The sequence below is a fragment of the Drosophila virilis genome, chromosome 2, assembly GCF_030788295.1.
Source record: "Drosophila virilis strain 15010-1051.87 chromosome 2, Dvir_AGI_RSII-ME, whole genome shotgun sequence".
NCBI lineage: Eukaryota > Metazoa > Arthropoda > Insecta > Diptera > Drosophilidae > Drosophila > Drosophila virilis.
This window is the reverse complement of record NC_091544.1, coordinates 25,833,118-25,860,687: the sequence shown is the minus strand read 5'-3', so window position 1 is coordinate 25,860,687 and position 27,570 is coordinate 25,833,118. Positions and strand designations below refer to the sequence as shown.

At 44.5% G+C, this 27,570-nt stretch overlaps 4 protein-coding genes across 7 annotated transcripts; 2 read left to right on the top strand and 2 right to left on the bottom strand.

The window, feature by feature from the left end:
- Positions 1 to 546: 546 nt before the first annotated feature.
- Positions 547 to 3,047, bottom strand: Mlc1 (Myosin light chain alkali). 2 transcript variants are annotated; one of them, XM_002055953.4, is made up of 6 exons: positions 2,908 to 3,047; positions 2,733 to 2,760; positions 1,434 to 1,739; positions 1,265 to 1,351; positions 874 to 920; positions 547 to 757 (listed from the first exon to the last, which is right to left on the bottom strand). In XM_002055953.4, the coding sequence occupies exons 1-5, from the start codon at positions 2,908 to 2,910 to the stop codon at positions 877 to 879; spliced, it is 468 nt and encodes a 155-aa protein (XP_002055989.2). In that variant the 5' UTR covers positions 2,911 to 3,047; the 3' UTR covers positions 547 to 757; positions 874 to 876. The 2 variants fall into 2 exon arrangements, with proteins under 2 accessions (XP_002055989.2, XP_015026000.1); XM_015170514.3 differs by lacking the exon at positions 874 to 920.
- A 2,419-nt stretch (positions 3,048 to 5,466) lies between these two features.
- unc80 (unc80, NALCN channel complex subunit) lies at positions 5,467 to 22,687 on the top strand. Of its 3 annotated transcripts, none has more exons than XM_032433537.2 (31): positions 5,467 to 5,525; positions 6,250 to 6,468; positions 7,709 to 7,735; positions 8,042 to 8,062; positions 8,129 to 8,270; positions 9,401 to 9,591; positions 9,649 to 9,948; positions 10,005 to 10,139; positions 10,201 to 10,526; positions 10,580 to 10,779; positions 10,845 to 11,026; positions 11,269 to 11,381; positions 11,570 to 11,587; positions 12,128 to 12,263; positions 12,326 to 12,749; positions 13,494 to 13,691; positions 14,083 to 14,368; positions 14,431 to 14,533; positions 14,595 to 15,212; positions 15,269 to 16,010; positions 16,191 to 16,331; positions 16,391 to 16,689; positions 16,928 to 17,103; positions 17,165 to 17,738; positions 17,803 to 18,357; positions 18,417 to 18,720; positions 18,781 to 19,730; positions 19,793 to 21,262; positions 21,321 to 21,489; positions 21,538 to 22,184; positions 22,247 to 22,687. In XM_032433537.2, the coding sequence occupies exons 2-31, from the start codon at positions 6,259 to 6,261 to the stop codon at positions 22,472 to 22,474; spliced, it is 9,885 nt and encodes a 3,294-aa protein (XP_032289428.1). In that variant the 5' UTR covers positions 5,467 to 5,525; positions 6,250 to 6,258; the 3' UTR covers positions 22,475 to 22,687. The 3 variants fall into 3 exon arrangements, with proteins under 3 accessions (XP_032289428.1, XP_070063833.1, XP_070063831.1); XM_070207732.1 differs by having other exon boundaries at positions 12,119 to 12,263; positions 14,026 to 14,368; positions 21,547 to 22,184; XM_070207730.1 differs by having other exon boundaries at positions 12,119 to 12,263; positions 14,026 to 14,368.
- A 701-nt stretch (positions 22,688 to 23,388) lies between these two features.
- On the bottom strand, positions 23,389 to 25,052 carry YL-1 (Vacuolar protein sorting-associated protein YL-1). The gene is made up of 4 exons (XM_002055951.4): positions 24,831 to 25,052; positions 24,633 to 24,765; positions 24,273 to 24,576; positions 23,389 to 24,211 (listed from the first exon to the last, which is right to left on the bottom strand). The coding sequence occupies exons 1-4, from the start codon at positions 24,959 to 24,961 to the stop codon at positions 23,718 to 23,720; spliced, it is 1,062 nt and encodes a 353-aa protein (XP_002055987.1). The 5' UTR covers positions 24,962 to 25,052; the 3' UTR covers positions 23,389 to 23,717.
- Positions 25,053 to 25,323: 271 nt separating this feature from the next.
- Hsdl2 (Hydroxysteroid dehydrogenase like 2) lies at positions 25,324 to 26,722 on the top strand. The gene has a single exon (XM_002055950.4). It carries the CDS (start codon positions 25,432 to 25,434, stop codon positions 26,653 to 26,655), a length of 1,224 nt encoding a protein of 407 aa, XP_002055986.1. The 5' UTR covers positions 25,324 to 25,431; the 3' UTR covers positions 26,656 to 26,722.
- The last annotated feature ends 848 nt before the right edge of the window (positions 26,723 to 27,570 follow it).

Genomic DNA, 27,570 nt, shown 5'->3' with positions numbered 1-27,570 from the left:
AGGGTCAAATAAACATATGTTTATTCTACAGCTTCAAGATTCTAAACGCAAGATTAGCATGAACGGAAAACGTTCATGGATAAGTAAGTAAAACTAAACTAGAGCACAAACAAAATTATGAAATCCAGGCGAAATTATTTCATATGTAATTAGCAGATTTGTTTTGGTAAGTTTTCTCAAATGACTTACTAAATTTAGTATACTACGCCCGGTTGCAACAAATTTGTCTACGCATGTGGACCGTTAGATAAATAGATAAACGGTCTGCTGGATTCTTTATACACATCCTAATGCCATATTTTATTCAGGATCCGATTGAAGTTGCAACACGAGCAAATCTTTTGCTACTTGGTTTATTTGCGTCTTTCAAAATAAATAAAATAAATTTTGGGATTGCACTTAAAACTTAAAAATGAAAAATTCATGAACAAAACAAAAATAATTGGCACGAAACTTATTTTTTTCAGTTTTTTTTTTTCTTTTGTTTTCGTTATTTTTATAATTTAAATTTTTTTTTATTTTTTAAAAAATAATATTATCTTGAAGTTCAATTTTGCAGTTGTAGTAGCAGAAGTAAAATTTAATTAAAATAATATACGAGAGAGAGATAGAGAGAGTTAGCGATGAATATAACATCTATGGAGAATGGCTGTTTGCTATAAATTTGTTGTTTGGTGTTCTTGTTGTTGTTGTTGTTGTTGTTGTTATTTATTTATTTATAGCGCATCTGGTCTGTCACACATTCTTGCAAGGAATGCTATAAGGTGGGCGGAAAGCAAAAGATTATTATTAACACATATATAATTTACATATAAATAAAAGATATCAGAGACAGCGACTACATAGACAGGTAGACAAGACGACAACACTTACTGTTTAGTCGAAGACCACGGGATCGCTCATCAAGCGCTGGATGAACTCTATTGGATGGGATCAATCACGACACAGAGAGAGACAGAGAGCGAGGGCGAGATAGATACGCCATGTGCGTGGTGCGCGATGCGTGGTGCAGGGTGCGTGGGTTACACAGAACATTGATTGACAGATTGACGAATTGACGGATTGAACACAGTTGCGTGTGTGTGGAGGAGTGTGCAAGGTGCAGTTTAATTGATTGATTGAGTGATTGGGTAACAAGTGTGTGCGTAGACAAGAGGTGCATGTAAAAAAATAAGTACAAATAACATTATGTAGCACATATACAAATTGACAAAACACATCACATCACTCCGCATTGCTAATGAATTAGCTGAGCGATACTTACGAGAATAGGGGATGAAGCCCTCATCATCCTCGGGATCCATGCAGTCGGCGAACAGATTCTCCACTTGTTCATCATCCAGGGACTCACCTGTTGGTAAACACATAATTAATTATTATACATATACGATAGACGTATTGAGTGTGTGATTTTCTTTTGTTAAGCCACTCACCAAGTGCCAGCAGAGCGTGCTGCAATTCAGCGAGCAGCATGGTGCCGTTCTCCTCCTTGTCGTACAGCTTCAAGCACTCAATGAAATCCTCATAGCAGCCCTGCTCCTTCTCCTTCTTCACTTGCGAGTAGATGGGCAGGAATTCGTCCAATTTGATCTTCTTCTCGTTGCGCTTCTTGGTGCCACCCATTTTCTCGATCAGAGCCAGGGTGGGGTTCAAGTTCAGAGCGCGCAGAGCATCGCCTAGATCGAAGGCATCAATGCCCTCACCGGGTGAGCCCATAACTTCGAAAACGAATTCGACATCTGTGCAAAAACATTTCCAAAATTAAATCGCTTGCAATTAACAGGCAACTCGATAACTTTTCCATTTCATTTATTGATCGATTTAATGTTTATTGAAAATAAATAGTTGAATACTGTTGATTGAGGTCAATTCAATAACCCTGAAATTTAGGGTACGCACATTTTTGGTCATCACCAAAATCTTGACATGGCGGCGCATTGGTTACGTGTGCGCGAGTCTGTGTGTGTATGTGTGTGTGTGTATACGCGTGGGAGCGTTGCCAACACGAAGAGCATACATATACGTATACGTAATCCGACACCCGAACGCCTTCGTTTGTACAACTATCACACGCATACACAGGCAGGGACGCACACACACACACACACACACACACACGCACACACGCTCTTTGGCAGTGCGTTTCAACGAAAATAAATCCGTAGAAATAACTTGGCCAAAATTAGATCGTGCTCTCCTCTCAATAAACACATCTACATATACACAACAATTTTTCATTGTGTTCGTATTTTAGTTAGATAGATTTTAGTTTTTTTCGTTTCATTTTCACAATCCTTCCACTAGATAATGAAAAGAATTTCATTGAAATAACTTGTTATAATTTTTAAATATCTACACATATTTGCAAAGATTACGAAATATCTTTTCCTTTATATGAGGCATATTCTTTTCGTATATATGCTGTATACCCACGCATATCATGGGGCTCTATTTATATGTAGATATTCTTTTCTCTTTATATATATATATATATAAGTATAACACGCGCGCACATTATGTAATCACTTTGTTAAAATACAATCACAATGCTGTACTTGATCATTTTTGATATAGAAGTGTTTTAATGGTGTTGGGTTATTTTGATTACAGCTTTTGTAGTCCTCGGCGGCAACATTATTCAACTATGTTTCCGGTGGTATGTGTGTATTTTGTTTGATTTAATTTGAGGTTATAATCCTTTTTTTTTCTTTGTGCGTTGATTTTCAACTTACTTTCAACTTCACGCTTTGGAACATCAGCCTGTTGTTTGAATGGTAGAAAAAAGAGTATTATTTTTGATTTTTCTTTTTAATTTAATAGCTGTTCACATTTTATATATTTTATATATTTAGTGGGCTTGGAAAATTCAAAGTCTTTGCCAACCCAATGTGCGGCGGCAGCACTCACCATTTTGTCTATTGAATGCGAAAAGCAACTGTATCGCGGATGAGCTCGGTCTCGACTGAACGCTATTCGTCAGTGGCAGTACGGCAAGGTAATTCTGAGGTGATACCCAGCGACGAGTCTGACCAACTCGCACACAGATAAAGATAGCAGCAATGCACACACACACACACACTCACACACACACAGACGTATAAATGAACATAGATGAAATGCTCAGACGTTTTTCCTACGCAAGGCTGTGGCAGAACACACATCTATATAGATCTTTAGATATATAGAAACATGCTGGCAAAGAATTTACTTTCATCTGGGCAACATTTTCAAATGCCCTCGCGTACTCTCTTGATCTCGCTCTCCCTCTTTTTCTCGCTCTCTCCCTCTCTCTTTCTCTGTTTCTTGGACTCTCTAGTTGAATCTATTTTTAAGATATATATCTAGTGTTTTTTTTTTGTTGTGATTTTTCCTATATGTGCCTGCAAAATAATAATCAGTTGTGGCATGCTCAGCCGCATAGTGTTGAATATCATTTGATGTTACACATGAATTTGCAGATAATATTTTCTGTGGGGGTTTATTGTTTTTATGCCAATGGGGGGCAACCACTACGCATCGATTTTATATACAACATATAAAACTATATGTATATATATTTTGTATCTTTACCCATGCACATATGTTTATATAGAATTTAGTATCTGGCGACCCTGATCGTATATTTGGCAACGCATTTTATAGAAATTTTTCATGAGAACGATTCGCATGTTATCATTCAAAATGTTTTGGCTGCCGGCTGATTTTATGCCTAAAAAACACCTGAATAGCTTTGAAAATACGTAATTTGTTTAAAATTTTTGTTTTTATTTTTCGAATCTGAAGCTATTCCTGTGTAGCTCTCTCACTCGCACATTCTCAAAACCGTTGACTCTCATCTACATAGAAGGCGTATTACTAGGCATCCAATTGTATTTGTGTCTACAACAATTTTGAATGTGTGCTATTTATAAAAACTATGACACAGATACACCAAACGTATTCAGAGCATTCATCTACAACGCATATTGCGACTGTTCCTATATACACATGCACATAAAAATATATACATATTTATATGGATATATATAGCTTTTAGAAACGGGGCACTTAAAAGGCATAAATTGTAGTTAGGCAATTAAAACAAATTGAATTTAGCTTTGCCAGCGGCAGCCGGCAAAACTGCTAACTGCTGTCCTTGTCCTTGACATCAGCCTTTGTTGGGCACGTCGGCTTGAAGAGTGGGTCCTACTTTGACCCAGTTGCGGCTCAGCGGCTCAGCTGTTCAAGCCGAATCGCTCAACTCATCTCTCGCCAAACCTGCGCAGCCTCACACATCGCAACAACCTGTTGCTGAGGGGGAGGCAGTGAGCAGATGACTACAGACACAGCAATTGGTGCATGTCAATTGGACTGGCTTGCATGAAGCAGCTGTTAGCAAACTCCCAAAGCAGAAGCTGGCACAATGGGCGAACTCTGCGCAGTGGCAATTGCGCAACTCATTGATAAAGATTCGACTGGGAAACATGCTCAAAAGCATTACTGCCGAGAGTTTTAAAAAATAAAATAAAATAAGGCTTACCTAGTATATTTAAATACCCTGTACCCATTGAAAATACTTTTAAAAAAGGTATTTTGTTATACATGTGGATAAGTTCAAAGGAATATAAGTATTCTGCAGTCTTTTAACTATTAGTAATATAAGTTGTAATATTATATTACAATTACAATTACGAATAACTAATAACTGCTTTAAATACCATCGACATCAAGAGACCTTGGTTCAGATAATGCTCTATACAAACATTAGACTGGAATTCGAGTCTTTCTTGGAAAGTACCATCTTAGAAACTAACTTTGAATTTTATCAAGGAAAGCTATCTATTTTTGCCTATACCTAAAGTAAATATATAAAGCCGCAAAATAGCTAGAGTTTCTATAATTATATAATTATTAGAAATATAACTATTAGAAATTTATCCTTGCTTTTAGGTATTTAAGCGTATTTGCCATAATAGAGACGTGTTTATTTGCAGCTGGGGGAAAATGTATACTTGATGGGTATCTATGTGCAATACATTTTATGGTTAGCACTTTAAGCTGCCTTTTGTTATTTTAGCAAACATCCAAACACACACACAACAGCTCAATAACGATAAGCTCACAGGACCCCATATATAATGCAGCACACGCGGCGTATACGCAATTTTCAACCCTCACACACAGGCAGCGGTTGCTTGTTATCATTGATAAGTGCGCCAAATGTACAGGGTGAGCAAGCAAAAGCAGAGGCTGTTGCTTTGGTGCAGCTAGAGAGAAAGCACCCCTTATATATCTGTATATATAGAACAGCCCTTTATGGGGGTGGCAGTGCGTATGCTTAATATGAGTCTGTGTGTTTGTGTTTTGGCTGTGTATACGCACCGCAGGCGTGCGCTGCTGCTGCTCCTGTCGCTGGCAACGACGAACAACGAGAAGGATAACGACGATGTGAACAGCTCGACCATTAACGAGGCGACGCTTTGTCCCAGTTGCATCCGAACGCTTCAGCCGTAAACGTTATCGACACTGGCAACGCGCAAATTAAGGTAAAAAAAAAAAAGAACAAAGAAAAAAGAAAAGTTGAAGCTGAAAATGTATAACTGACACTCATTAAAATCAAACAAAATACAAGGCGCAACAATACAGCAAGCAATTATATCCAGTCCAAGTCGCGTCCGACTGGTGCAGAGCTCTTGCCAAGCCCTTTGCCTAAACAATCCGTCCACTGGGTGCGGTCGCAATTCGAACAAATTGTTGGACATAAATGTATAAATTCAGCGTTTGATTTGAGTGCGTGTTAAATGTTTGACAATTGTCAATTTGGCAGCAAAGTGAAAGCTACAAAATTGACAAAACTGTTATATAAGTGAAAAGCTGTGAAAATTTTTTCGCATGCTGCCCCGAAAAATTAGCATGTATACCGAAAAAATGTCCAATTCTGTATCTATAACTCAGACGACGCGAAGCTGCGGAGTCTGCGTTCTGCGCAGCCTTCAAGAAGCAGCTGGGTGCACCCCTTCCCCACCCCTGCTCAAAGCACAGCTGCGAGATGTGAGCGGCAGGGGCTGTTGAGATTTTGTTTTGGCACTGACCTAGACACCCCCAGCCGCCAAGTAGGGTAGGAAGGAGGTCTCTTGTTGAGCCTGCGCACGCAAATACTTGTTGCTGCGACAGACATGCTAATGCCGTGGCAAGCCACCATTTTTTATGAATGACCCGACACATTCAACAGTTGCATGCCGCTGAATCGTCTATGTCCTTGCTTTCCAGCTGGCCACCATGGTGACCAATGCGACAACCAACAATAACAACCTGCAGGCGAACAACAACAGCTCAACGCCAAACAATAACAACGATGACTTTGACATTGACCAGGACGATGGCCTCCAGGATCTGGGTTTGCCCGTATCCGTGCAGACATTCCTCTGGCGCCAAATAGCGCCCTTTATAAGGCCGCGACTGGGCAAACTGCATGAGGCCAGCTGCATGGTAAGTTTGTCAGCCAAAAAAAAAAAAAGAATAAAAAATTGCCCAACAAAAAGCAAAGCTTGGCCATTGGTTAACATAAATCTTAACGGAAATACCAAACCTGCACTGGAGCTGCCAACTCCAACAGAAAATATATAAAAATTAACTTATTTACAATCAAAAAGCTAACAAGATAAATTACCTTTGGTTAGCCGAAGATAGTATACCCTTGCAGTTAAAAGTTATCAGAGCACATTTTTGTATAGGAATTATAAGTATGCTATAGTTGTCCGACTTCCAGTTTGGCTCAAATATAACATGAGTAAAAAAATAGTTTTTTCCTAAAAGAAGTTGGTTTGATTCTTGATAACTTTTACTCAGTTTGCCCCACAACACAAATTAGAATATTGTAGCCGACAACAGATTACTACATACTTAATTGGAAAAGATAGAAAATTGTGTAATATAAAGACTTGTCCTGTCATAAAATCGACAAATATCGATTTTGCGAACTAGTTTCTTAGAAAGGTTCGTAAATTACATCAGCTAGATGAACCATTATGTAAATTCGCGTATATATTATACACAGATTATAAATATTTAACTTTTTGGACAGCCCCAAATGAAAAAGAGCCTGTCACTTTAATACGTAGATCCTTGCTATTTGATGTAAACAGAGATTTGTAAACTATATTGGATCCCTCACAATTTCATAATAATCGGACAATAAACACCGAGCTAAGTCAAGAATGTGTGTGAGAAGCGTGAGAAAAGCTGCAAGGGTATATAAATAATAAAGATACAGAAGAAGATAAAATTAAACTAAATTGTGCTGTAAATTCGCTATGCGTGTTTGTTTGTAAGGAAACTGGAGTGTGTACTGTACCATTGGCACAACCAAATACGAAATTGTTATATAATTTATGACATAAATATATATATATATATATGTAATCTTGATTTATATTATGATTTATGTTTAACTGCTCTTTAAGTTCGATAAAAAAAACTCGATCTACATGAATATGAATTTGATGTTTGATGGTTATTTGTATTCATTTTGCATACGATTTTCAATTTCTTTTCTACAACTTACTAACACGCTCACCTTACACAAATAAAACCTACTTATTATGACAATAATATTATGCTTTAACTTACAATAACAACAACAACATCAAAAACAACAACAACTACAACCAATAAACTGTACAAATTAACATTGTAAAATCTCTCGCAATTTGTCTAAATCTGAATGTAGTTTTGTCAACACGCACCGGGACACCATGTAAGTTATAAATGTTATAAATGTACATAAATACTAACATATCTAACTATAACTAGGTATATTACGATAATACTTCTACGTACCTCAAAATATATAATCTGTTGATTTAAATGCGCCTTTGGTTGTTGTGCATGCCTTGAGCTCAGTTGTAATAGTTTTTCTTGTAGTTTCTTTGTGTATATTTAAATCTTACTTTCTTGTTTCTTGGTTTGAGTTGAACTGAAGCACTCGGTATATATTCAACAGAACTAATCAGTACACTTATGTTTATATATTATCTCTTTGATTTACTTGCACATAACGCAGGAATCCAAAGAAGCCTGCAAGGTTAGTAACCCATTTTATAGTCGGCGTTCTCCACTTAACTCATTTATCTTTTATCACTACCCATAGTCCTTTGAGAAGGTGCTGGTCCAGAATATTCAGTTCGGCCTCTCCCCGCCGTTAACTAAGGCCCTGGGCGCCATTCCACGTTGGCGTCTTCTACAGGGCGCCCTGCCGCATGTCATGCACGCCTGCGCAGCTTTACTTTACTGTAAGTTTTTAATATCGATTTTAGATTGTACAAATCCCATCTATCTATATAAAAGAATTTGTCCTGACTGAGGTGATCAAGGTACTGCCCAGTACTTTACTTACCTTCCTTGATTTTTTTTCCTTATACCAAAAACCTCCATGATACTCATACGACTTGTTATCATAACGGTTTTCCCGTTCGTAAGTTGAAAATTCATAGCTCAAATGATCATTCACATTGTTTGTAGTGCCTTTAAACTTCGCTATCAATATTAAAATCATCTTACCGTGCCCAGTAGATACTACCATTAAGTGCCTCTATGAAAGCACACAACTCGTATCGCTGATAATTGGTCAAGTAATATATATTTTCTAAACCAAGGTAAAACTCTTTATCCAGATTGCCGAAACCGTTACGGTTATCAGCCCAATTTCAATTAAAATTCTCTGAACCATCGTATCTTCGTTAAATGAGAGTCCAGACAGGTCCTGCTGTTTAGGTTACGCGAAAAGAACTTATACCGGAAGGAAAAGTGTTTTAATGCCTGTATGATAGCCAAATGGAATTTGCAAATCCTGGCTTCACCAGCTGAGACTGACATAGCTGAAGCTGGTTTTCATTAAGTTGATTATTATTATTAGCTATTATTCTAAGGATTTCTACAGTGCTTTGTAGTTGGGCTATTAGTTGTTGAAGGTTGAGTTCATATTCATTGCACCTTTCGTTGGTGCAGTTTTTATAAAAATGGGTAAACTGGATTTTTGAAATGAATGTAACAGGCAGACGCAAGCATCGCGGACCCCATAAATCAGTCTTAGTCTCTCTTGGCCAGCATCATCGTCTGTTTTCATACGCATGTATGAGCTAGTCGATCTCAGAACCTTAAGATTTGTAACTTTAAGCATAGGTTCTTCTGGAACTTGGAAGAAATCTCATTTTGTACCGACTTTAGTGGGTGGACTTTATATACACAAGACTTCGCGTTCGCTCAGCCCACGCTGAGCGCTGTCAAGCGATTCACCGGAAGTACCTTTTATACACATATAGCTCTAGAAACGATTACCCGTCCTAACCCCGTGTTCTTCTACATCTAAGCTCTAATGGCTTTCGCTCTGCTGTACTGTATTCCACAAAATGTATTGTTTCAGGCCGCGTAAAGGACATGCAGGCCATTGGGCCGGTCGAAACCAAGCTGCTGTACACTATGCAATGGATATTACTCTATGCAGCTGAGGAATGCGCCGATGACGAAGGAGGCGATGATCTGGGCTTGGCTGAAGCTGCAGAGCCCAAGCCCAAGGCTATGGATCAGTATTTGTTCTCGGTGCCAACTATAACGGTTAGTTTTAATTGCTGCAGATACTAAATACTGATTATTAATCATTATTGCTCACAGCTCTTTGTGTATCTGTTTGCGCCCATCATACATCATCTCAAAGAATCGGACTTTCAAAACTTTCGCCTGGAGAATGGCATTAAACTGTGGCAGGGCATGTGGGACAATCGAGCACCGGGTGCTCCATGTTTCACCGCGCCCGTGAAGCCCAAAGCCCGCAACTTGCTGTGCGCACCCACGCCAAAGGGTTCGACGGATGTGTTTCAGGGTCGCAAGCATTCCCTGGGACCCGACGCCATGTCCCCCAAGGCGGACTCGCCGCAGAGCGGCCTCACTGACTACGGCCCGCAGGATGAGGAGGTTAGCTAATCGCTGTCAGTTTAATTGCCAAATATATTAATGTTGTCTTTGGCTAGGGCTCCTGGGTGTCTTCGCCCAAGGAATTTTTCCCAGAGACCATACCCGAAGAGGCTTCCAGCGTCGAGGACGAGCGTGTTGTCATCTTTAGGCTGCCCTCCGCACCGCAGCTCATGGATAACTCTTTCTTTACGGTAAGCAATTTAGTCTAGTTATTGACTTAACCTTAGCTATCACAACTGGAGTCCATTTCAGGCTGATGCCAGTTTGCTACAGCAGCAGCAGCAACAGCAGCAATCGCAAAGCCGTCGGGGCAGCCATCAATCAATGAACTCACGTGACAAAGAGAAGGCACCTTCCACCAAGTTTGAGTTTGATCAACAGGAATTGACGCGTGGCGCTTCCATGAAGGAGAAACGCAGCGCCTCCATTGAAAAGGAATCGGAAACGGATAAATCTGAGAGTGCCAAAGCGGATGTCTCGGCTGCCACCTTTCTGGATGTAGCCGTACTCAGATGCCTCTTCATCTCGCACTGGCAGGAAGAAGGCATCTTCTGGAGCCTACAGTACCTTTACAACAGGTGCGTCGGTTGTTCTTTTAATATACCAGTTGATGCAGTTGCTTGCTTTGCAGACTCAGCGAAATTGGCGAGGATGCAGCCATCACATTGAATCAGCCACGAAAACGCTCCAACTCGCTGCCCATACCACAAATCGAGATTTCACTGTACCAGGGTCCGGGCAGCAACAGTCGGGATAGTCCGGGCAGCTCTGTGGTCAAGGATTACATTGAAATACCCGAGCCAGCAGCAACTGTGCAGACCGGTGTAGTTGGTGAGCTGTAGAAGCATTTCGGTTCCATTACACTCTAAAACTATAATTAGCGGCTTTTCTTTCAGAGGAGTCTCCGACCATGCCTAGCACTTCGGAACGTCGGGGCAGCGAGAAAAAGAAGCGTGTAAAAATGGCCGATCTACGGGCATTTGTGGAAACGAAAATGTTCTCGAAATCGGAAAAGAACTTGGAAAAAGTAGGGCTCGATACAAACTCTGCCAATGGCAAGAATCCACTGCAACATGCAGTAAGCCGAAAGCTATCACTAACTTTATAGCAATACCCTTTTTTGTCAAATGCCTTTAGCACACGTTCTTTGATTATGCGTTTGAAGGCCTAGCACCCCGCTTAGATATCGAATGCTTAATTTATCCAAACGTTATCGAAACCTGTTCGTTCACCTGTCATATGTTGTTACTAAAGTTTATTGTTAGCTTACATGGTGATAAAATCAACCAATCCCTAATTGACTTAATTTCATTTGCCTAGGAATATCATCGTAGCCTCGACACGGGAGAGAAGAAACTGTCACGATCTGCCTCAATGATAACCCGAGAGCCAGCCAGTAATCTCATCAAGGGAAAGTCTATGCCCAGCTTAAGGTAACTACAATTCCCAAACACAATGCCAAAATCCGATTCTCCAAACAACTCTCAATTGGTACTTTGACATCAGAAACGACAACAGACACACAAAATACAACCTACCCAAATCAATACAACAGACTATTCTTAACTCTATTGTATATTATTATATATCACTTACTGTCTTTTATGAACTGAACAACCAGCTGTCTGCTTGATAGCGGGTGAGTTTTGGTCTAGAGCTGAGTTCTATATTCTTAAACCTATTCATTCATAATGTTTAGTTTCAACTGCGTCTATGCTTTACTATATAAGCCAACTATATCACCTACTAGGCAACTACATTTTCTCCGTACAGTTTGCCTGAACACCTTTACCCAACCCTACGATACTTTTCTTTGCTAGCTATATCCACCTACTGCTTGCAAAACTAAGGTACCCTTTACAATGTTCATTGTAAATTAAATTTCACCTAACTATTGCTCCCCTTAATTGTAACGCCCAGCTGCATTTTATATGCTCATTACAAATATTTACAATGAAGCTAAAGTGCATTGCAACATTTGACAGTTAGAATTCTGGGCGCTGGCATTTGAAAGTGAATTTTAAATTTACAATGAAGTTGAGGAAACTTCCCCTTTGAAACCCTATTCCGAACTCCTTGTTCTAACTGCTTATTATTTTAAGTTTCTTGCACGCCGTTTCGACTAATGCATTGCACATACGATCTTCGCATGTATTTTACAATATGCCAGATTTTACAGATACGTAGAACCGCCGAAGGCGTCAAGGCCACCACAGGCCACGTGTCCACGATCCACAGCTTTCTATCCACGCAATCCCATCATCACCGTTACAGAGCATACGCCCACCCCGTCGCCGGATTATATGAAGCGACAGGTAAGTCGGATACTCTAAGCAGAGAATTACAGTACACAGTCAAGGGTTCTTTGCTCTGTCAGGGCTCAATTGATTCACAGTTGGATGCACTGAGCAATGGTGGTAGCATTGCTGGCGCTGGTGGTAATGGCAGCGCTGGTGGTGGCAGCAGTACCACGCGCATTCGCGGACCCATGCTGCGCTCACACACGGACTCCCACATTGACTATACGGGCGTGGATGAGTCGGAGGCGCCAGGCTCCTCCTTCTATATAACTCGCGATGGCGGCATCGACTATGAGATCGTTCTGCTGGCCGTCAGCAGCGTGTTCAAGCGGGATCCGTCCCAGGTCTGCTCGCTGCGCGTGCTGGAGGCGGGCCTAAATATCTGCGAGCTGCTCATCGAGATGGGCGTCCTTAAGCTGGGCGAGCATGCGCATGAGATATCGATGGGCATAACACGACGTGCACTCCAGGTGCTGGGCTGTCCCCATGGCTGCAACGATGGTAAGTGCCTTACACATAAATAAGCCAGAAAACTAGAGCTAGAATTAAACTAAAATTTAAATTAACGAGAAAAAACGGATAGACGGATATGGCTATATCGACTCGGCGGTTGATACTGATCAAGAATATATATAATTTACGGGGTCGGAGATGTCTTCTTCTATGCGTTTCATATTTCACGAAAAAATTATAATACCATCTGCAAGGGTATGAAAAGAGTAAAAGAGCTTTGACTTGGATATTTCTATTGCATGAAAATATTTTGCTCGATTCAAAATATAAACTCTCCAAGTTATATTTAACTTTTTGAATAAATTCAATAAACGGGTATTTTTCCAGACTTTTTGTCTAGAGCTTTGGTGTTTACACACATTTGGATGCCATATTTATTGATGGATTGATTTAAGCACTTTAAAGAGGAAGCGGCAGGAGTCGTGTACTCCAGGGCAGTGCACACTTAGAAGTTTTATTAATATTCCATCTTAAGGCGAATAAGCATTTGTCACTGCTTTGAGTGAGTCAAATTTGTTGCCAATTTATGCTTTGCTCATCATCGTCTTTGGGCGGCAACTATCTTCTTTCTCATAGGTCGAAAGCTCAATGTTCAGATGAATGAGAGTCCAAGCAGGTCCCAATTGTGTGACCATCGCAGGAAACGCGTTCTGACAGCTCTGTTTTTTTCGAACACGTCGAAAGTGATGCTGTACCTAATATGAAATGTTTGCTTTACTGAACCATTTACAGGTGTTCGCGGTCCTCCCGCTGATTTTCTGCGTAATCAGTGCCAGAAGATTATCGCGCGTATGTTGCGCCAGGCCGGGCAGCGCACCAAACGCTATCTCCAGGAGATGGTCAGGATGTCGCCGCTTCCGGAGCTCATTGATTATTTTCATGCATTTCTGGCTTTCTGCGTGGATCCCAGTTCGTTGCTGTCGCCTTTGAGTAAGTGCCGCCTTAAAGCCTGTGTCTAGTCTTAAATAAGCTTTGTCTTGGATGTTAAAAAATTCAAAATTTGCAACATTTCCGATGGTGCACCAAATCCTAATTGCAAGCTTTAATTTTAAATTTATAACCCGAAAATATTAGTATCCATATTGGTTTTTATTATTTTATTTCTTTGTGTGTGTGCGTTCGTGTGCATTTGTCTTGCATGCAACGATTTTTGCTAATGCTTTTGAGTTGTACCCCTCTTGCCACTGACCCTCCACCACCAAATACCAATACCAAATACTCGTACGTTGTATATATATATATATATATGTGTATGATGCAATAGCTCATAAACGTCAGAGTGGATATAAAAATGTTAACACCGATCTTGGCGGTGTACCAGGTCAGGGCGGCTATTCCACAAATTTTAGCGGCGGCATGAGCGGCGGCGCCGAGGGTCAAGTGGTTGGCGCCATATTCAAGCAGCTTGTCAGTCGGTTTGTCGATGCCAGCAAGGATCTCAAATTGCCGGAGAATGTTGCACTCTATGGCGACATACGCCAGCTGGTCACCTATGTAAAGGGCGCACATGGTGGTCCATTTCGCTTGGTGGCACTCAGCGGCATATTGGCGGTGACGCCGCGTCCCCACAAGAAGGGACCCACAGCACAGACCACCAGGGTAATAAGGTAAGATCAACAAAGCCAGCCCATAGTCCTCACCACCTCTTACACAGCGTTTAATTTTGCAGGCACATACCCCAGGCAAATGCTACGCAAGTGGTACAGAATGACGACAATCGTTCGCAGCGCCGGCTGCTGCTCAAGAAACGCAGCACATCCTCTGCCTGCGCCGTGGTGAGTTCTGTTTCTAGTCTTCTAACAATGCACTGATCCGCTCGGCATTTCCTTACAGAGTTTGCTGGAGACGGAGCCGTGCGATGAGCACTACAAGACCAGCCAATCGCCACTGAGCAACTTTAGGCGCCGCACAACTGGCGTCCGACCCACCCTGACACCAAGGCACAGTGAGCGAGCGCTACTCTCCGATTCCACGTCCAGCTCAGAACGCAATTCGCTGGGACGGCTCAGCGGCTTGGTGCGCTGGTTTCGAGGCACGCCCAAAGAGGCGTCATCGATTGACCTGGAGATAGGCTCGCTAAATCCCGAGATATCCTCCACATTCATGCGGCATGCCTCGCTGAAGATTCAACGGGGTCGTTCCAGCGACGGCATCGGCCGTTCCATACAGCGCGCCAAGCGACGCGTCGAGCGACGGCTGAACCGTTTCGGCGGAATTGTGAAGGGCAAAAAGAAGGTGGGCGGCATCGAAGAGACAGCGGATTACAGTCGACGCAGCTCGTCCGACATGTGCGACGGCCCGCGTGAATCCGAGGTGGTCATACTCAAAGAGCGCAAACTGGTGCCTACTGAGCCGGTGCGCGTTGGCATGCTCCGCTTATCCTTTCTGCTGGAGACATGTGCGCCAGGCACCTTTCCAGATCCCCAGCTGATTGCAGCCGTCTTGGATTTGGTATGACACCACTTTTCATTCCAGTAAGTTAAATGTCCAATCTATTCCAATTACAGCCCCAAGCGCCGTTGATCACGCGTGCCACCTTTTTGCTGGAGTGCGCACACTTTGTGCATCTGTGCAACAAGGGTCAGTGGCCCATTTGGATGAAGCAGAATGTTGGCGGCTATCGTGCCTCAGGCGCCAACATAAATCCCTCACAGATGAAGCAACAGGTCAGCCAGACGAGTGCCCGGCGCACACACATTCTGCTGCGTGCCGCGGGCAAAATGTTTCATCAGTGGGCGGAGATGGTGGGCGCGCGTCTCGAGGAGCTGCTCTTCACCGAACGACTGCAATACGAGGCGTTGAATGCAAGTCTAACGGATCCAGAGAAACAGCGCGAGCTCCTGCAGCAGGATGAGGAGGAGGATTTTCTGGACGAGACCTCTGTTAATCCGCATGGCAATGACTGCCCGCATGCACTCAAGCTAATTGCCTGCGTGCTGCTTTTCGAGATTACGGCTTTTTTGCGAGACACCTATATCACACTGCCCAAAACATCGAAGATGCTGCACCGCGACCGGCCCGCACCCTGGGAGAAGGTGTACCGTGAGGCCAATAGACGCTGGTCCATGGCGCTCAGCTCCATGGGCCACTCGCAGACCTCTGCACAGAGCCTGCAGTCCATAGCAGCGGGCAACGATGGCGCCGGCCAAACGGAGCGCAAAATCTCCTTTGTCCTGCACGAGCCGGACAACGAATCGGAAAACAGCAGCAACACTACCCTAACCAAGGAAGGCAAGGAGGGCGAGGAGGGTGAGTTCTTAGCTCTTTTTTTTTTTGAGTATATATCGGATATACTACGGTCTAGGTCTAGGCACCATATTTAATGTTTTAGAATACTCCAGCTATTGGGGGCTGGGTGCAAGGCCGGGTCTCCCTGTGGCCGAGTCTTGACTAAACAGCCATTGACTTATTTTTAATTAAATTCATTAGCAGCTCGTCGTCCTACCGCCTCGACAGTGCGTCCGTTCCTGCTGCGACGCGGCACGGCCACCACAACTGGCGGTTCCTTTAAGCGTCGCTCGCTCAAGCTGCGTCGAAATACCAAGGACAGCAAGGATATTGAAACAGATTGTATGTAAATCAGCTTAATCCTAGGGATCTTTAATATATCATGTTCTCCCCTCATACAGTCAACATGCAGTCGCGGCGTAAGGTTTCCTCGCTTTCGGACCGCAGCGATACCTCCGAGCAAGGCGTCATCAGTGGGGGCGAGGAATCGCCGGGCATACTCAGCGATGATCAGCAGCCGGAATCGCCAACAGACTCTAATGAGAACGACGACACGGCCAAGAACATGCCCTGGCTAAAAGCTGTCATTGATCTGTTAACCAGCTACAATTACTACTGCACTCACAGGGGCTACTGTCATCCCTTCTGCTACAAGCGGCACATGCGCTCCTGCACCCGGCTGATTAAGGCAACGCGTAAGGTAAGCCAACATGGATGTGGTTCGGTTCACGGCCTTAATTATTGCCTGTCTTGAGGTTTACTGGGCGTACTCGTTTTGAACCTAGGGTAAAATTTTGTTGCAAAACATGGTTCAGTTTGAGCTCGGCTACTTTTTGAAGAAATCGGATTAATGCTCGAATCGTAAATAATAAAATTAAAATGAGCTTAAAAGTCTGCACCCGTATCGATCTACTCATAATTTGCTATGGATTTTGCAGGTTTATGGTGAGGAATTCGGTTTCACTTTCGATGCGGATCATCCCAACGTGGAGCCCACTGTCATTAGCTCCAGCAAGGGCACAGCTCGACCTCGTTCGACCCGCAAAGTGTCAGAGCAAAGCTCCACACAAACGTCTCCGTCCAAGCGCAAGGACAGTTTGTCCCGTAAAGATCGGTAAGTCTTTAGTTAGTTTAATGCTGGAATTTCCTTCGAAAAAAAAGATATTTTTGCGCAGCATCAGCGATGATCCGGACATTGAAATGGCTGAGAAACTGGCGCGCGCCTTTCGCCAGGAGAAGGAAAAGAAACTGCAGGAGGAGCCACCTATACTGAAGTTCATACGCATTCACATACGCAATCTGTTCCACTTTCCGCTGACCACCATGCTGAAGGGCGCGGTGGTGCTCACCGAGGAGCTGGTAATTGAGGCCATGCCAGCCGCTTGGGAGCTGCTTCTGGAGACCAACCACGACACAGCCACCTCCAGTGCGGCTGTCTTCCTTATGGGCTCGGTGAAGGCACAAAATTTTGCCTTTGACATTATGCAGCGCGCCCTGAAGCACAAGAATCCGGATATACGCATTGGTGCGATTCAGCGCTATCTTGTGCTTTGGAAATGCCGCTTTCATGTCTGGCCACGCATGGAGGACAATGCGCACGATGCTACCTTTAAGGTGCCACCAGGAGGCATAGAGTTTACGCTGCCCTCGCCCAAAATAGGCATCGAGAGTCTGCCCGTTGTGGATCCGCCCTGGATGCCCGTCCAGCAGACCAAGGATATGGATATGACACTCAACCAGGACAGACATGTGAGTGCACACATTTGATTGCCATGTATTCATGCACAATTCTAACCAATTGCAATCCGCATAGCGTTCGCTGGTGACCGCCACGAAGAGCCGCAAAATGCAACAAACGGAAGCGATTCGGAATGCTCTTCGCCAGCAGCGTGACAAACAGCGCGCGGAGAGGCACAGCTTTCTCATCACCATGATACCCATCAGCCAGCAGGCGTCTCATGAGCCAGGCATGGAGCATGAGGATCATGAAATAGAGGAGGATCTGGATGGCACACGTGCCTCTTCGCACCTACATCACGCCCACTCGCTGTTTCCATCTGTGCTGTGCTCCTCTGTAATGCAGATTGTGGGCTGTCTGGATGATGCAGCCATTGGCTCCGATGGCAATGCCGTTTACGAGGTGGCCTATCAGGTAATCTGGGTATGCCTGGTTGAGGAGTCAGCCTTGTTCTTGCGCTATGTGTTCGAGCGCCTCACACGCGATCGCCAGGATCAGATGTTCAAGCTGTTGCGACATTTAATACGCTTCGTGCCGCGCCTGCCGCAACAGGCCGCATTTGCCCTCTACAACTCCATCATTGGCTATATAATGTTCTATGTGCGCTCCTCCAATGAGCTCAAACAGGAGGTATGCCCCAAAACTAAGCCCTTAATGTACTTGCGCTTATTAATCCCTTTGTTTTCCAGCTGGTGGGCTCTGCTTTATCCGTTCTGTGGATGGTGGTGCACTCGGTGCATGGCATCATGTTCAAGGATCTGAAGCAAATATTGCGCAAGGAGCAGTGCGATGCATCCATTCTGCTCACAGCCAATGTGCCTGCCGCCAAAAAGATTGTGGTGCACGGCCCGGCGGATGATGACTACAATATACCCTCGCAGTTTCCTGTGCAGGAGGACACGCTATTCTGCCAACTGCTGAAGGAAGCTTTAGACTATTATCCCATCGATGAGAAAAGCATTACGCATTACTGCCTGGTCGACTACAAAAGCAGTAAGTAGACCATACCAAAAACCGCATAGAGTTGTGCTTTATCTCGCTGGTTCGTTGCAGACAAAATACTCAATCCCAACTGGTATATACGGGATCTTTACTTCTTCAAGCGCTCACAGTATCCAGAGGTGCGTTTAATGCTTATGCGCCCGGAGGAGTCCTTTCTGGCACTGCAAAAACAGGAGCTAACGAAAAAATTTGTCGAAATTGGCAAGGTGCATTTAACCTGGGCTATACTCAAAAATGTGGACATGGTTGTCCAGCGAGTTGTTTTTCTGCACGAGGAGCTAATGAAGTTGCCGTCGTTTCCGCGCAAGGCGCTCGAAGTGGATCTAGATCTGCATCATGGTGGCGAATATGGCAAGGTGCTGCTCGGCCTGGACGTGCTGCACAAGTTCATGTGGGTGCGTTTGATAGCCCGCATGTTTGAGGCCATGGCTGGCAACTTTGCCTACTCGGCGGACATACAGCTGTTCCTAAACGTGCTCTCCGGCGCATCCATACTGCATGCTGAGGACTCATGCATCATGCGCTATGTGATGGCTACATTCATCAATGCTGCCTTCAACTTTAAGAACATATTCTCCACGAATGGCTATTTCATGATCATGCCCACTTTGCTTCAGGTGTACTCCCTCCATCAGACCAACAAGCTAATCACCACTACCATCGAGTACGCCGTAAAACAGTTCTATCTTCTCAATCGGAAGCCCTTCATCCTGCAGATGTTTGGCTCCGTTTCGGCTATACTAGACACGGATGAGGATGGCACCTATGGCGAGGCACATAAGGTCCAATCCAGCTGCTTGTTCAATCTGCTGCTCAGCCTTGAGGATCCCTCACCAGATCCGTTGAATATAGCCGAACTGGTCAAGGAACCAAAGCCCCTTAAAGCCATTGACTTTTGTTATCACGACGAGGACGACGATGTCACCGTGCTGGACTGCATCACTCTGTGCGTAATGGTCGTCTCATACTCGGCAGAGAGCACGCGTGGCTACCAAATGCTGGTAAGTATACTTTTTACTTCACGTAAAGAATAAATTCTGAATTGATTCTTCATTTTCATCAGATCATTTTGGAGGCAATACTGCCCTGTTATCTACAGCAGATCCAATCTCCCAGCTATATACCACTGCAGGGAAAATCCGAACGGGATATAATACTCCAACTGGCTGTAGCCATACGCACCATGGTGCATAACTGCGAGGGCCTGGCCAAGAGCTACAATGGGCCCTATCGCAACAGTCCGGAGCATAAGGGTTCGTCGCAGCGCAACTGCAGTCGCGGACCGCCCTGCTCGCCGGGCATGGACTTTGAGGAGGAATCGCATACGAAATATGCAACAGATCCGCGAACTAAAAACATGATGGACTCTGCCGAGGATTCGGAAATGATACGCACCGAGTACCGACGTCCCAGGGATGTTCTGCTCTCCGTTGTCGCTGATTTTCTAATCAAGTCCACCACACGGCTATTCGAGCTGGCCAAGAAGCTGCCGGCGAACGATAGCAAGCCCACAGAGGTGCTGGACGCCAAATGTCACATACGCTTGGCGGATATTGCGCATTCGCTGCTGAAGGTGTCACCCTACGATCCTGAGTCCATGGCCTGTCGTGGCCTGCAGCGGTACATGCAGTCGGTGCTGCCGCGGGCCGAGTGGTCAAATGATACACTCCGGAATGCTTTAGTAACGGTGCTTCGCCGTATCGACAAGGTGTTTCTTAAGATATCCAAGAAGCCCTCGATACGCCGCAATACGGACTGGGAGGCGGCCGCCGGACTACTCAAGGGTATACACGAGACAATCATTAGGCATCCTTATGTCCTGCACTGGCAGCAGATGAAGACTCTGATCTCAACCGTGCAGAATCTGATTGTCAATGAGCCGGGCAGCGGCGGCATACCCGAGGGTGTGTCCAGCGCAGGTGCAGCGCTCATGTCTCAGAATCCGCCGGCCTTTTTCTGCTCGGCGGTGGTGCGCCTGGTGGCGCTACAGGTGGTCAGTCCCGTTGACTGTTTCTCGCTGGTCCAAATCTGCGGCGGCAGCGCCGAGTTTGCCACGCAGGAAAAGGCCGAAGGATTTCTAATGCATCTGATCATGCCACTGTGCTTGAAAGTCTGCTCCGGTCGTGGCGTCTCTGATGTGGGCGAGCTAAAGATGAGCGATGTCTCTTTTCTGCTCACCGCCGTTCTGAATGCCATGAGTCCGCCGGCTGGCCGCACCGGCCAGGTGGTATCCCAAATCAATCGTGTCACTGGAGATTTGCGCGCCGGCTCCTTGACCTTTACGGGCAGCCGAGATGCCAAGCGTCCGGCTCGCATCTCGGGCTCACTCTATCAGGCCGCGTTCCTCGCATTGCGCATCGTTTGCATCTGCTTTGAAAATCGCCTATCCAGCGAATGGCCACGTATTGTGCGCGTCATGCGTGACCTAGGCAGGCGCAACGAGGCGGCGCCGGATCTTTGGAGCTTCATGGAATTCGTAGTCACACACCGCACGCCGCTCTACATCGTCCTGCTGCCCTTCATATTGCACAAGGTATGAACTAGATTAAGAATTATAATTATAATTGAAAGTGTATATATTTCGCTCACAGATATCGCAACCACCCATTGGCGATCACGAGCGGCATATGCAGTTCATAATTAGAGAACGTCTGCGGGGCACTCCGCCGCAGGGCGGGATGAAGTCGAAGGGTGCGTTACTGCTTGAGCTGGCCCGCGAGCTGCGCGACCTGCGCGACGAACTGGAGGACAAACGCTATGGTAACCCAAAACAATTTTATACGTTTACTTGACCTTATACCAAGTCAGCCTCCACAGATCGCGAGAGCTCCGAGCAGAAGAAAAGCGATACGCCCGCAGCCACAAGCGCTGCGGATGTGCACAAGTCACAGCAGAGACCTTCGCTTATATCCATATTCACGGGCACTACCACCGGCCAGGCCACACATTCGCATGTCTCCGCTGTGCCCATCGATTCACGCAGCGGCTCTGGCGGCATATGCACGCCCAGCGATACACTCTCCCAGCAAACGCTGCATCCACCACGTGAATCGCTGTCCAGCAGCTCCACGAACCGTGATCCACATACCACGACCAGTGACAGCCAGAGCGGCGAGGGCGCTGCGGGCTCAGCGCCTACGCTAGTGGGTCAAACACCTAGCTGCGGACCCAGCGGTTCGGGACATGGCATGACCGCCGTCTCACCGCTGCCGCACTCGCAGTCGCTGCAGCAGGCGCCGTTCAAGGCACAGCCTCCCAAATTGCGTTTCGTTTCATCTGTGGAATTCCGACACTCCTCCGGCGAGACCTCAACGACGCCACTCTCACCTGAGAGCCCCGCCGAAGATAGTTCAGGCGATCACACACGCTCGCGCCTGCAACGCTCAAAGGCAGCCAGTCGCAAAACGTTTCGGCTCAAGCGCAGTCGCCTGACGCCCATAGAGCCGCCCAGCATTGTAAGCAATTTGACAATTGACTTCTTGATCGGCTTTCAGCTAATCCAAATCAAAATCCCCAGGTCACGTCACTCTCACAGGAGGAGCATCAACCTAAGGCCATTGGCGAAATATCCTGGGACTCGGTCTCACAAACATCATCCACATCTGGCTATCGAGATAACAACAGCCTGCAGACGGGTCTGCTCTCTCCGGACGGCTCGCTCGGTGGGCTCACACTGGGCCGCTCGCCCTCGCAGCACTCGCTGCTGATGGTATTCGAGGGTCAGGACGAGGACACGCTTATTTAACAATCACAGAACGGCGACCGAGCCTACGAGCTTTAGGACAGCCTGAACGTAACACTAAATTAACCACAGATATTTTAGCTAGCCTTAACAATTCGTAGAAAAATAAAAAAAAGTTATTGTTAAGTTTTTTATACTTAAGATTAGTTGTTTTTCAGTATGCTTGTGTGTAGTTGAATTAGGAAATAAATAAATTAAATTGGTAGCGGTTCACAACCTTGAAGTTTTTCCTTCATTTAAACAAAGGTTTTTAAAGTTTGCTAGTAAAAAATTACTTGACAGAAAATGGGAATATTTTAGGTTCTCCTCTAAAAAAAAGGTCTAAGAAAAAGGTCAGATTCTTTAAAGTATTCACTTTAAATTTTAAAAGCATAAATCGTTTTTCTATTCTTTATACCCTGAACCCAATAAAGATTAGAAAAATTGTATTATGTATTTATGCAAATCTATGTAACAGGCTGAAGGAAGCATCTCCGAACGGTCGAGTCGATCCAGCCATGACCAGACTCTCCAAGTTATACTTCACTTTTTGCTCAGTAGCTCTTATTATTCTTACAATTCAGCTATTCGCTTTCAGGGATAAATTTAAGGATGCATCTCCAACCACATCAAGTATGTATATTCTGGATCAGCATCGATAACCGAGTCGATTCGAAGCGGTAGATTCTTTAAAGTATGCACTTTAAATTATACTGGATAAATGTCTAGCATTATATATATATATATATTTTTTTTTCCATATTTAAACAACATTACCATGGCATTCATATGCCATAAGACATCTCCGACCTCTTAGAGTATAAATATTTCGATTAGTCTCATCAAAATGGAATCTGTTTCTAATTTCGGCCCAGGAAAGCCTACAACTTCTGCCTTTAGATTAGTAGACATACCCAAGGTTATGACCAACTGTCAACTTTCTGTCCAACTTTCTGTTGCAATCAGAACATGTATTGAAACCATCCGATAGTATTATTTAAAAATTAAGTTTGTGCATAAGAAATTTTCGCGTTTTACATGGTTGGTAACTTAAAAAAACATACGAGCGAATCTTGTTAATATCATAATATTAAAGCATGCAGCTCTAATAGTAGAAACAGTCCAAATATAATATGGAAAACTTTTCTTTTTTAAGATTCACACAATTTTCCAAATAAAGGTCATGGTGGACCTCTATTAGGAATACCTTTTTACTGCTTGATTTTTTAACTTATAATATGAACAGCTGGTAAAAAGTTATATGTTTTCAATTGACATTAACATTTTTTACCGCTGTAGCCGCCTTTTGGCGATTCTCCTTGACCAGCTTACGCCACTCCATCCACTTGGCCAACTCGGGCTGTTCGCTGTTGCTGCACTGCTGTTCCAGCTGCATGTAGTAGGCCTCGCGCAGTATCTTGAAGGCCTGAATGCTGTAGTAGGGCTGTTGGGTAACTGGATCAAAGTAGCGAGCTGGCAGTCTGGTTATGGGGCAAATGCCGCTTGAGGTCTTTGGCGGGCGTTTCGGGCGGAAAATCGCATGGAAAGCCTTATCATTGAAATCATTCTCAATGGTTACAAAAGTACGCTCGCATTTGCCAAGTGCACTGTTCGGATCATTTGGTTGGATGGTGGTGTTGCGTGTAGGCATATTACGTATGACCGGCATGGTCAATGAATGATAGCGTATAGTTGGCCCCGTGAAAACTCGCTTGGTAGGACGCGTTTTCTTTTTCTCGAGCTCCATTTTCTGGAATTTCTCTGTAATCGTTAATAAAAAACAATTTTAATTACATTCAGGCGCACTGATTTGTTAACTAACCCAGTGATTTGATGTTCTCCTCCTCGGTTATCTTTGCCTCCTCAAGCAGCTCCTCCTGCGTGGGCATATAATCCTCTACGCGTATCTTTTTCTTCTTGCGTTTACGTGCATCGTCCAGTTCCTTGAGCCGTATTTTTGTGGCCTGTGTTTTGATGGCTGTAGAGGTGCGTATGGATTTCCGACCCGAGTCCAAGACTGTGAATCGAGGGCGCACCCTGCGCTTGACCACGCCCCCACCGCCACGCTTTTTGTGCAGAGCAGGCACGGCTTTTGTTTCCTTCTTGATAGCTGGTTTAGCCGGTTCCTATTGAGTAAATGTTATATTTGGTTGCATTATTTAGTAGGTGTAGCACAACTTGCCTTATACGCCTTGGTGTTGACGCCACCGCGTTTGCGTTTTTTGTCGGGCGCATCCTCTTGGTCAGATACGGGCTCATCCTGTTCATCTATGCTGAAATCTGAATCCACGACATCCTCTTCTTCGTCTTTTTGTCTTTGGAAGCGAAATACCTTTAAATAAATTTCTTTTGGCAGCGTCCGGCTAGACACAGTACTTACACATATTCCTTGTCGCCTTCTTCGTCCTGAAAGCCGCCATATGAAGTTTTATAAAAATCGTCCTCCTCTTCATCGAGCAATTTTGCTATTTTGTTGCCAGCATTGTGGCGACGCGAGCGCGTGGCAGCCATTTATTATAAATCAATTGTTTTATTTTATTTTTACAAACTTTTCAACTGTAAACAAATAAATTCACTGGCATTCTGCTTCTTGCCCGTAGCATTCACTGTCACTACGCCATTCACACAAAATAGCTAGGTGGCAACGCTGGCAATTGAATTTTCTGTATTTTATTAAAATATTATACAAATTAGTCATGTTTACGATGAGAAGATATAAAACACAAGTTGCTTATGGCTTACAGCTTTTATTAACAAGTGTACAGGACAATTTGTACTCTTGTCCCCTTGTTTGTTCAGTTACAGAGCATCTAAAAGTTGCCTTATGCCGAACTCTTTGGCTCTCTCCACTGTGAATATGTTAGCTGGTCGATCTGATTGCACTTTGGACTTTCTCTTTAATGTTGATTGTAATTCAAACTGTTTTCAGTTCAGATAGTTCAGACTCTTCAGATCGAGCGGTTTAAACTTTGGACCACAAAATGATTAATTCTGGAAAATTAGCAGGACGCACACTGTTCATTACGGGAGCATCCAGGGGAATTGGCAAGGCAATCGCGCTGAAGGCAGCTCGCGATGGTGCCAACATTGTGGTTGCCGCTAAGACAGCAGATCCGCATCCCAAGCTGCCGGGCACAATTTACACAGCCGCCGAGGAGATCGAAAAGGCTGGCGGACGGGCGCATCCTTGCATTGTGGATGTTCGTGATGAAAAGCAGGTGCGAACAGCCATTCAGGAGGCAGTGGCCAAATTCGGTGGCATCGATATTGTTGTGAACAATGCGAGTGCCATTTCACTGACCAGCACCCCCGACACCGACATGAAGCGCTACGACCTAATGCATCAGATCAATACGCGCGGCACATTCCTTGTCTCCAAGGAGTGCCTTCCGTATTTGGAGAAGAGCAATCACGCTCACATTTTGAACATATCGCCTCCGCTCAGCATGAAGGCAAAATGGTTTGCACCGCACGTGGCTTACACGATGGCCAAGTACGGCATGTCCATGTGCGTGCTGGGCATGGCGGCGGAGTTCCGGGATCGCGGCATTGCCGTGAATGCCCTTTGGCCGCGCACTGCCATCCATACGGCTGCCATTGAGATGCTGACTGGCCCCGATAGTGCCAGCTGGTCACGTAAACCGGAGATCATGGCCGATGCGGCCTATGCCATACTAACCAGAGAACCCAAACAGTTCACCGGCGAGTTCTTCGTTGACGATGAGGTGCTAGAATCTGTGGGCGTTAAGGATCTCACCGACTACGCCTGCGTACGCGAAAATGCCGACAAGCTGATGGATGACTTCTTTTTGGAGCCCAAGAATGCGCCTGCTGACGGTGCAGCGGCGCCTGCAGCTGACTCTGGCGATGATAAAATACCGCAGCTCTTTAAGAAAATCGAATCTTTGCTTTCAGCTGAAATCGTCTCCAAGACGCAGGCCGTCTTCCAGTTCAACATCAGCGGCGCCAAACAGGGCACTTGGTTTCTAGACTTGAAAAATGGCACTGGCGCCTGCGGCACTGGCGAACCACCAGCTACTCCAGACGCAACGCTCACCATGAATTCCAACAACTTCTTTGACATGTTCTCTGGCAAACTAAAGGCGGCGCCAGCCTACATGTCCGGAAAGTTGAAGATTAGCGGCGATTTTCAAAAGGCTCTCAAGCTGGAGAAGCTCATGAAGGCACTCAAGTCTAAGTTGTAGATCATAAATTAAATCATTTATAAAAAGCAAACTCTATTGAATAAAGACTCCATACTATTAAATACAATCCCTAACCAAACAACATATAGACTGGACATCCCATACAAACAGCGTTGTCACAAAAAGTATCGGAGGCATCTGGTCCAAACTCGCGAGTAAGGGAGTAAGATATACATATGATGTATTTTTGAACCGCTTACTCTACAGGAAAGTGCTTGGCGCACTCTCTTCCATATGATTTGTGCGATAGAACGGCAACGCTGTTAACTTTTATCTCGCTCGCACTTACTCTCAGCTCTCAATGCTCTCTCTGGTACTCATGTCTAGTCTATATGTTGTTTGGTTAGTGGTTCAGTGCAGATCAGAGCATCGGCGCTTGACGGCGGATACCTTTCGCAGGGATAAATATAAATGGAATTAAAAATAATACAAATAGGTATTTGTATTAATAACAAAACAAAAACGTAAGTACTAGTCTGTACATCACCGACCACTGGAATATTGTCGAAAGTCAATTCAATGTGTAGTGCATAAACCAACGAATGAATGCACCGGCAATGCCTGACGAGTTGAAGAAATGACGTCACAATTTCACTTACGAAACCTCTTGTTAAAAATACTGCACGTAGTTTACTCGCGACCGAAAGATAACCTAAGTCTTGCAGGTGTATGTTATTTGTCAGGTGCAAAAACTTAATCTATCTAATGTGAAACATCAAATAAGAGTGTATTCTCTTAAAAAAAAGCAATTATCTGTTTTTAAAGTTATATCCATATTCTCTTTTTATAGATCTCAATAATATGGATTCTAGCGAAGCTGCACGAATATACATGCTAACGAAAAATGTTAATCACTTGCTGAAAGATCAGCCAGCCAAAGAACAAATACGGAATTACACCAAGGAACGCGAATTG

Coding starts and splice junctions, on each gene's coding strand:
- Mlc1 (XM_002055953.4), bottom strand. Junction 1,352..1,433: donor GCACGCTCTGCTGGCACTTG/GTGAGTGGCTTA, acceptor GTTTACCAACAG/GTGAGTCCCTGGATGATGAA. Junction 921..1,264: donor GGGCTTCATCCCCTATTCTC/GTAAGTATCGCT, acceptor CCCATCCAATAG/AGTTCATCCAGCGCTTGATG.
- unc80 (XM_070207730.1), top strand. CDS start 6,259: ATGGTGACCAATGCGACAACCAACAATAACAACCTGCAGGCGAACAAC. Junction 10,527..10,579: donor CTACAGTACCTTTACAACAG/GTGCGTCGGTTG, acceptor CTTGCTTTGCAG/ACTCAGCGAAATTGGCGAGG. Junction 21,263..21,320: donor TGCCCTTCATATTGCACAAG/GTATGAACTAGA, acceptor TTTCGCTCACAG/ATATCGCAACCACCCATTGG.
- YL-1 (XM_002055951.4), bottom strand. CDS start 24,961: ATGGCTGCCACGCGCTCGCGTCGCCACAATGCTGGCAACAAAATAGCA. Junction 24,577..24,632: donor TCAACACCAAGGCGTATAAG/GCAAGTTGTGCT, acceptor TTTACTCAATAG/GAACCGGCTAAACCAGCTAT. Junction 24,212..24,272: donor GGAGAACATCAAATCACTGG/GTTAGTTAACAA, acceptor TAACGATTACAG/AGAAATTCCAGAAAATGGAG.
- Hsdl2 (XM_002055950.4), top strand. CDS start 25,432: ATGATTAATTCTGGAAAATTAGCAGGACGCACACTGTTCATTACGGGA.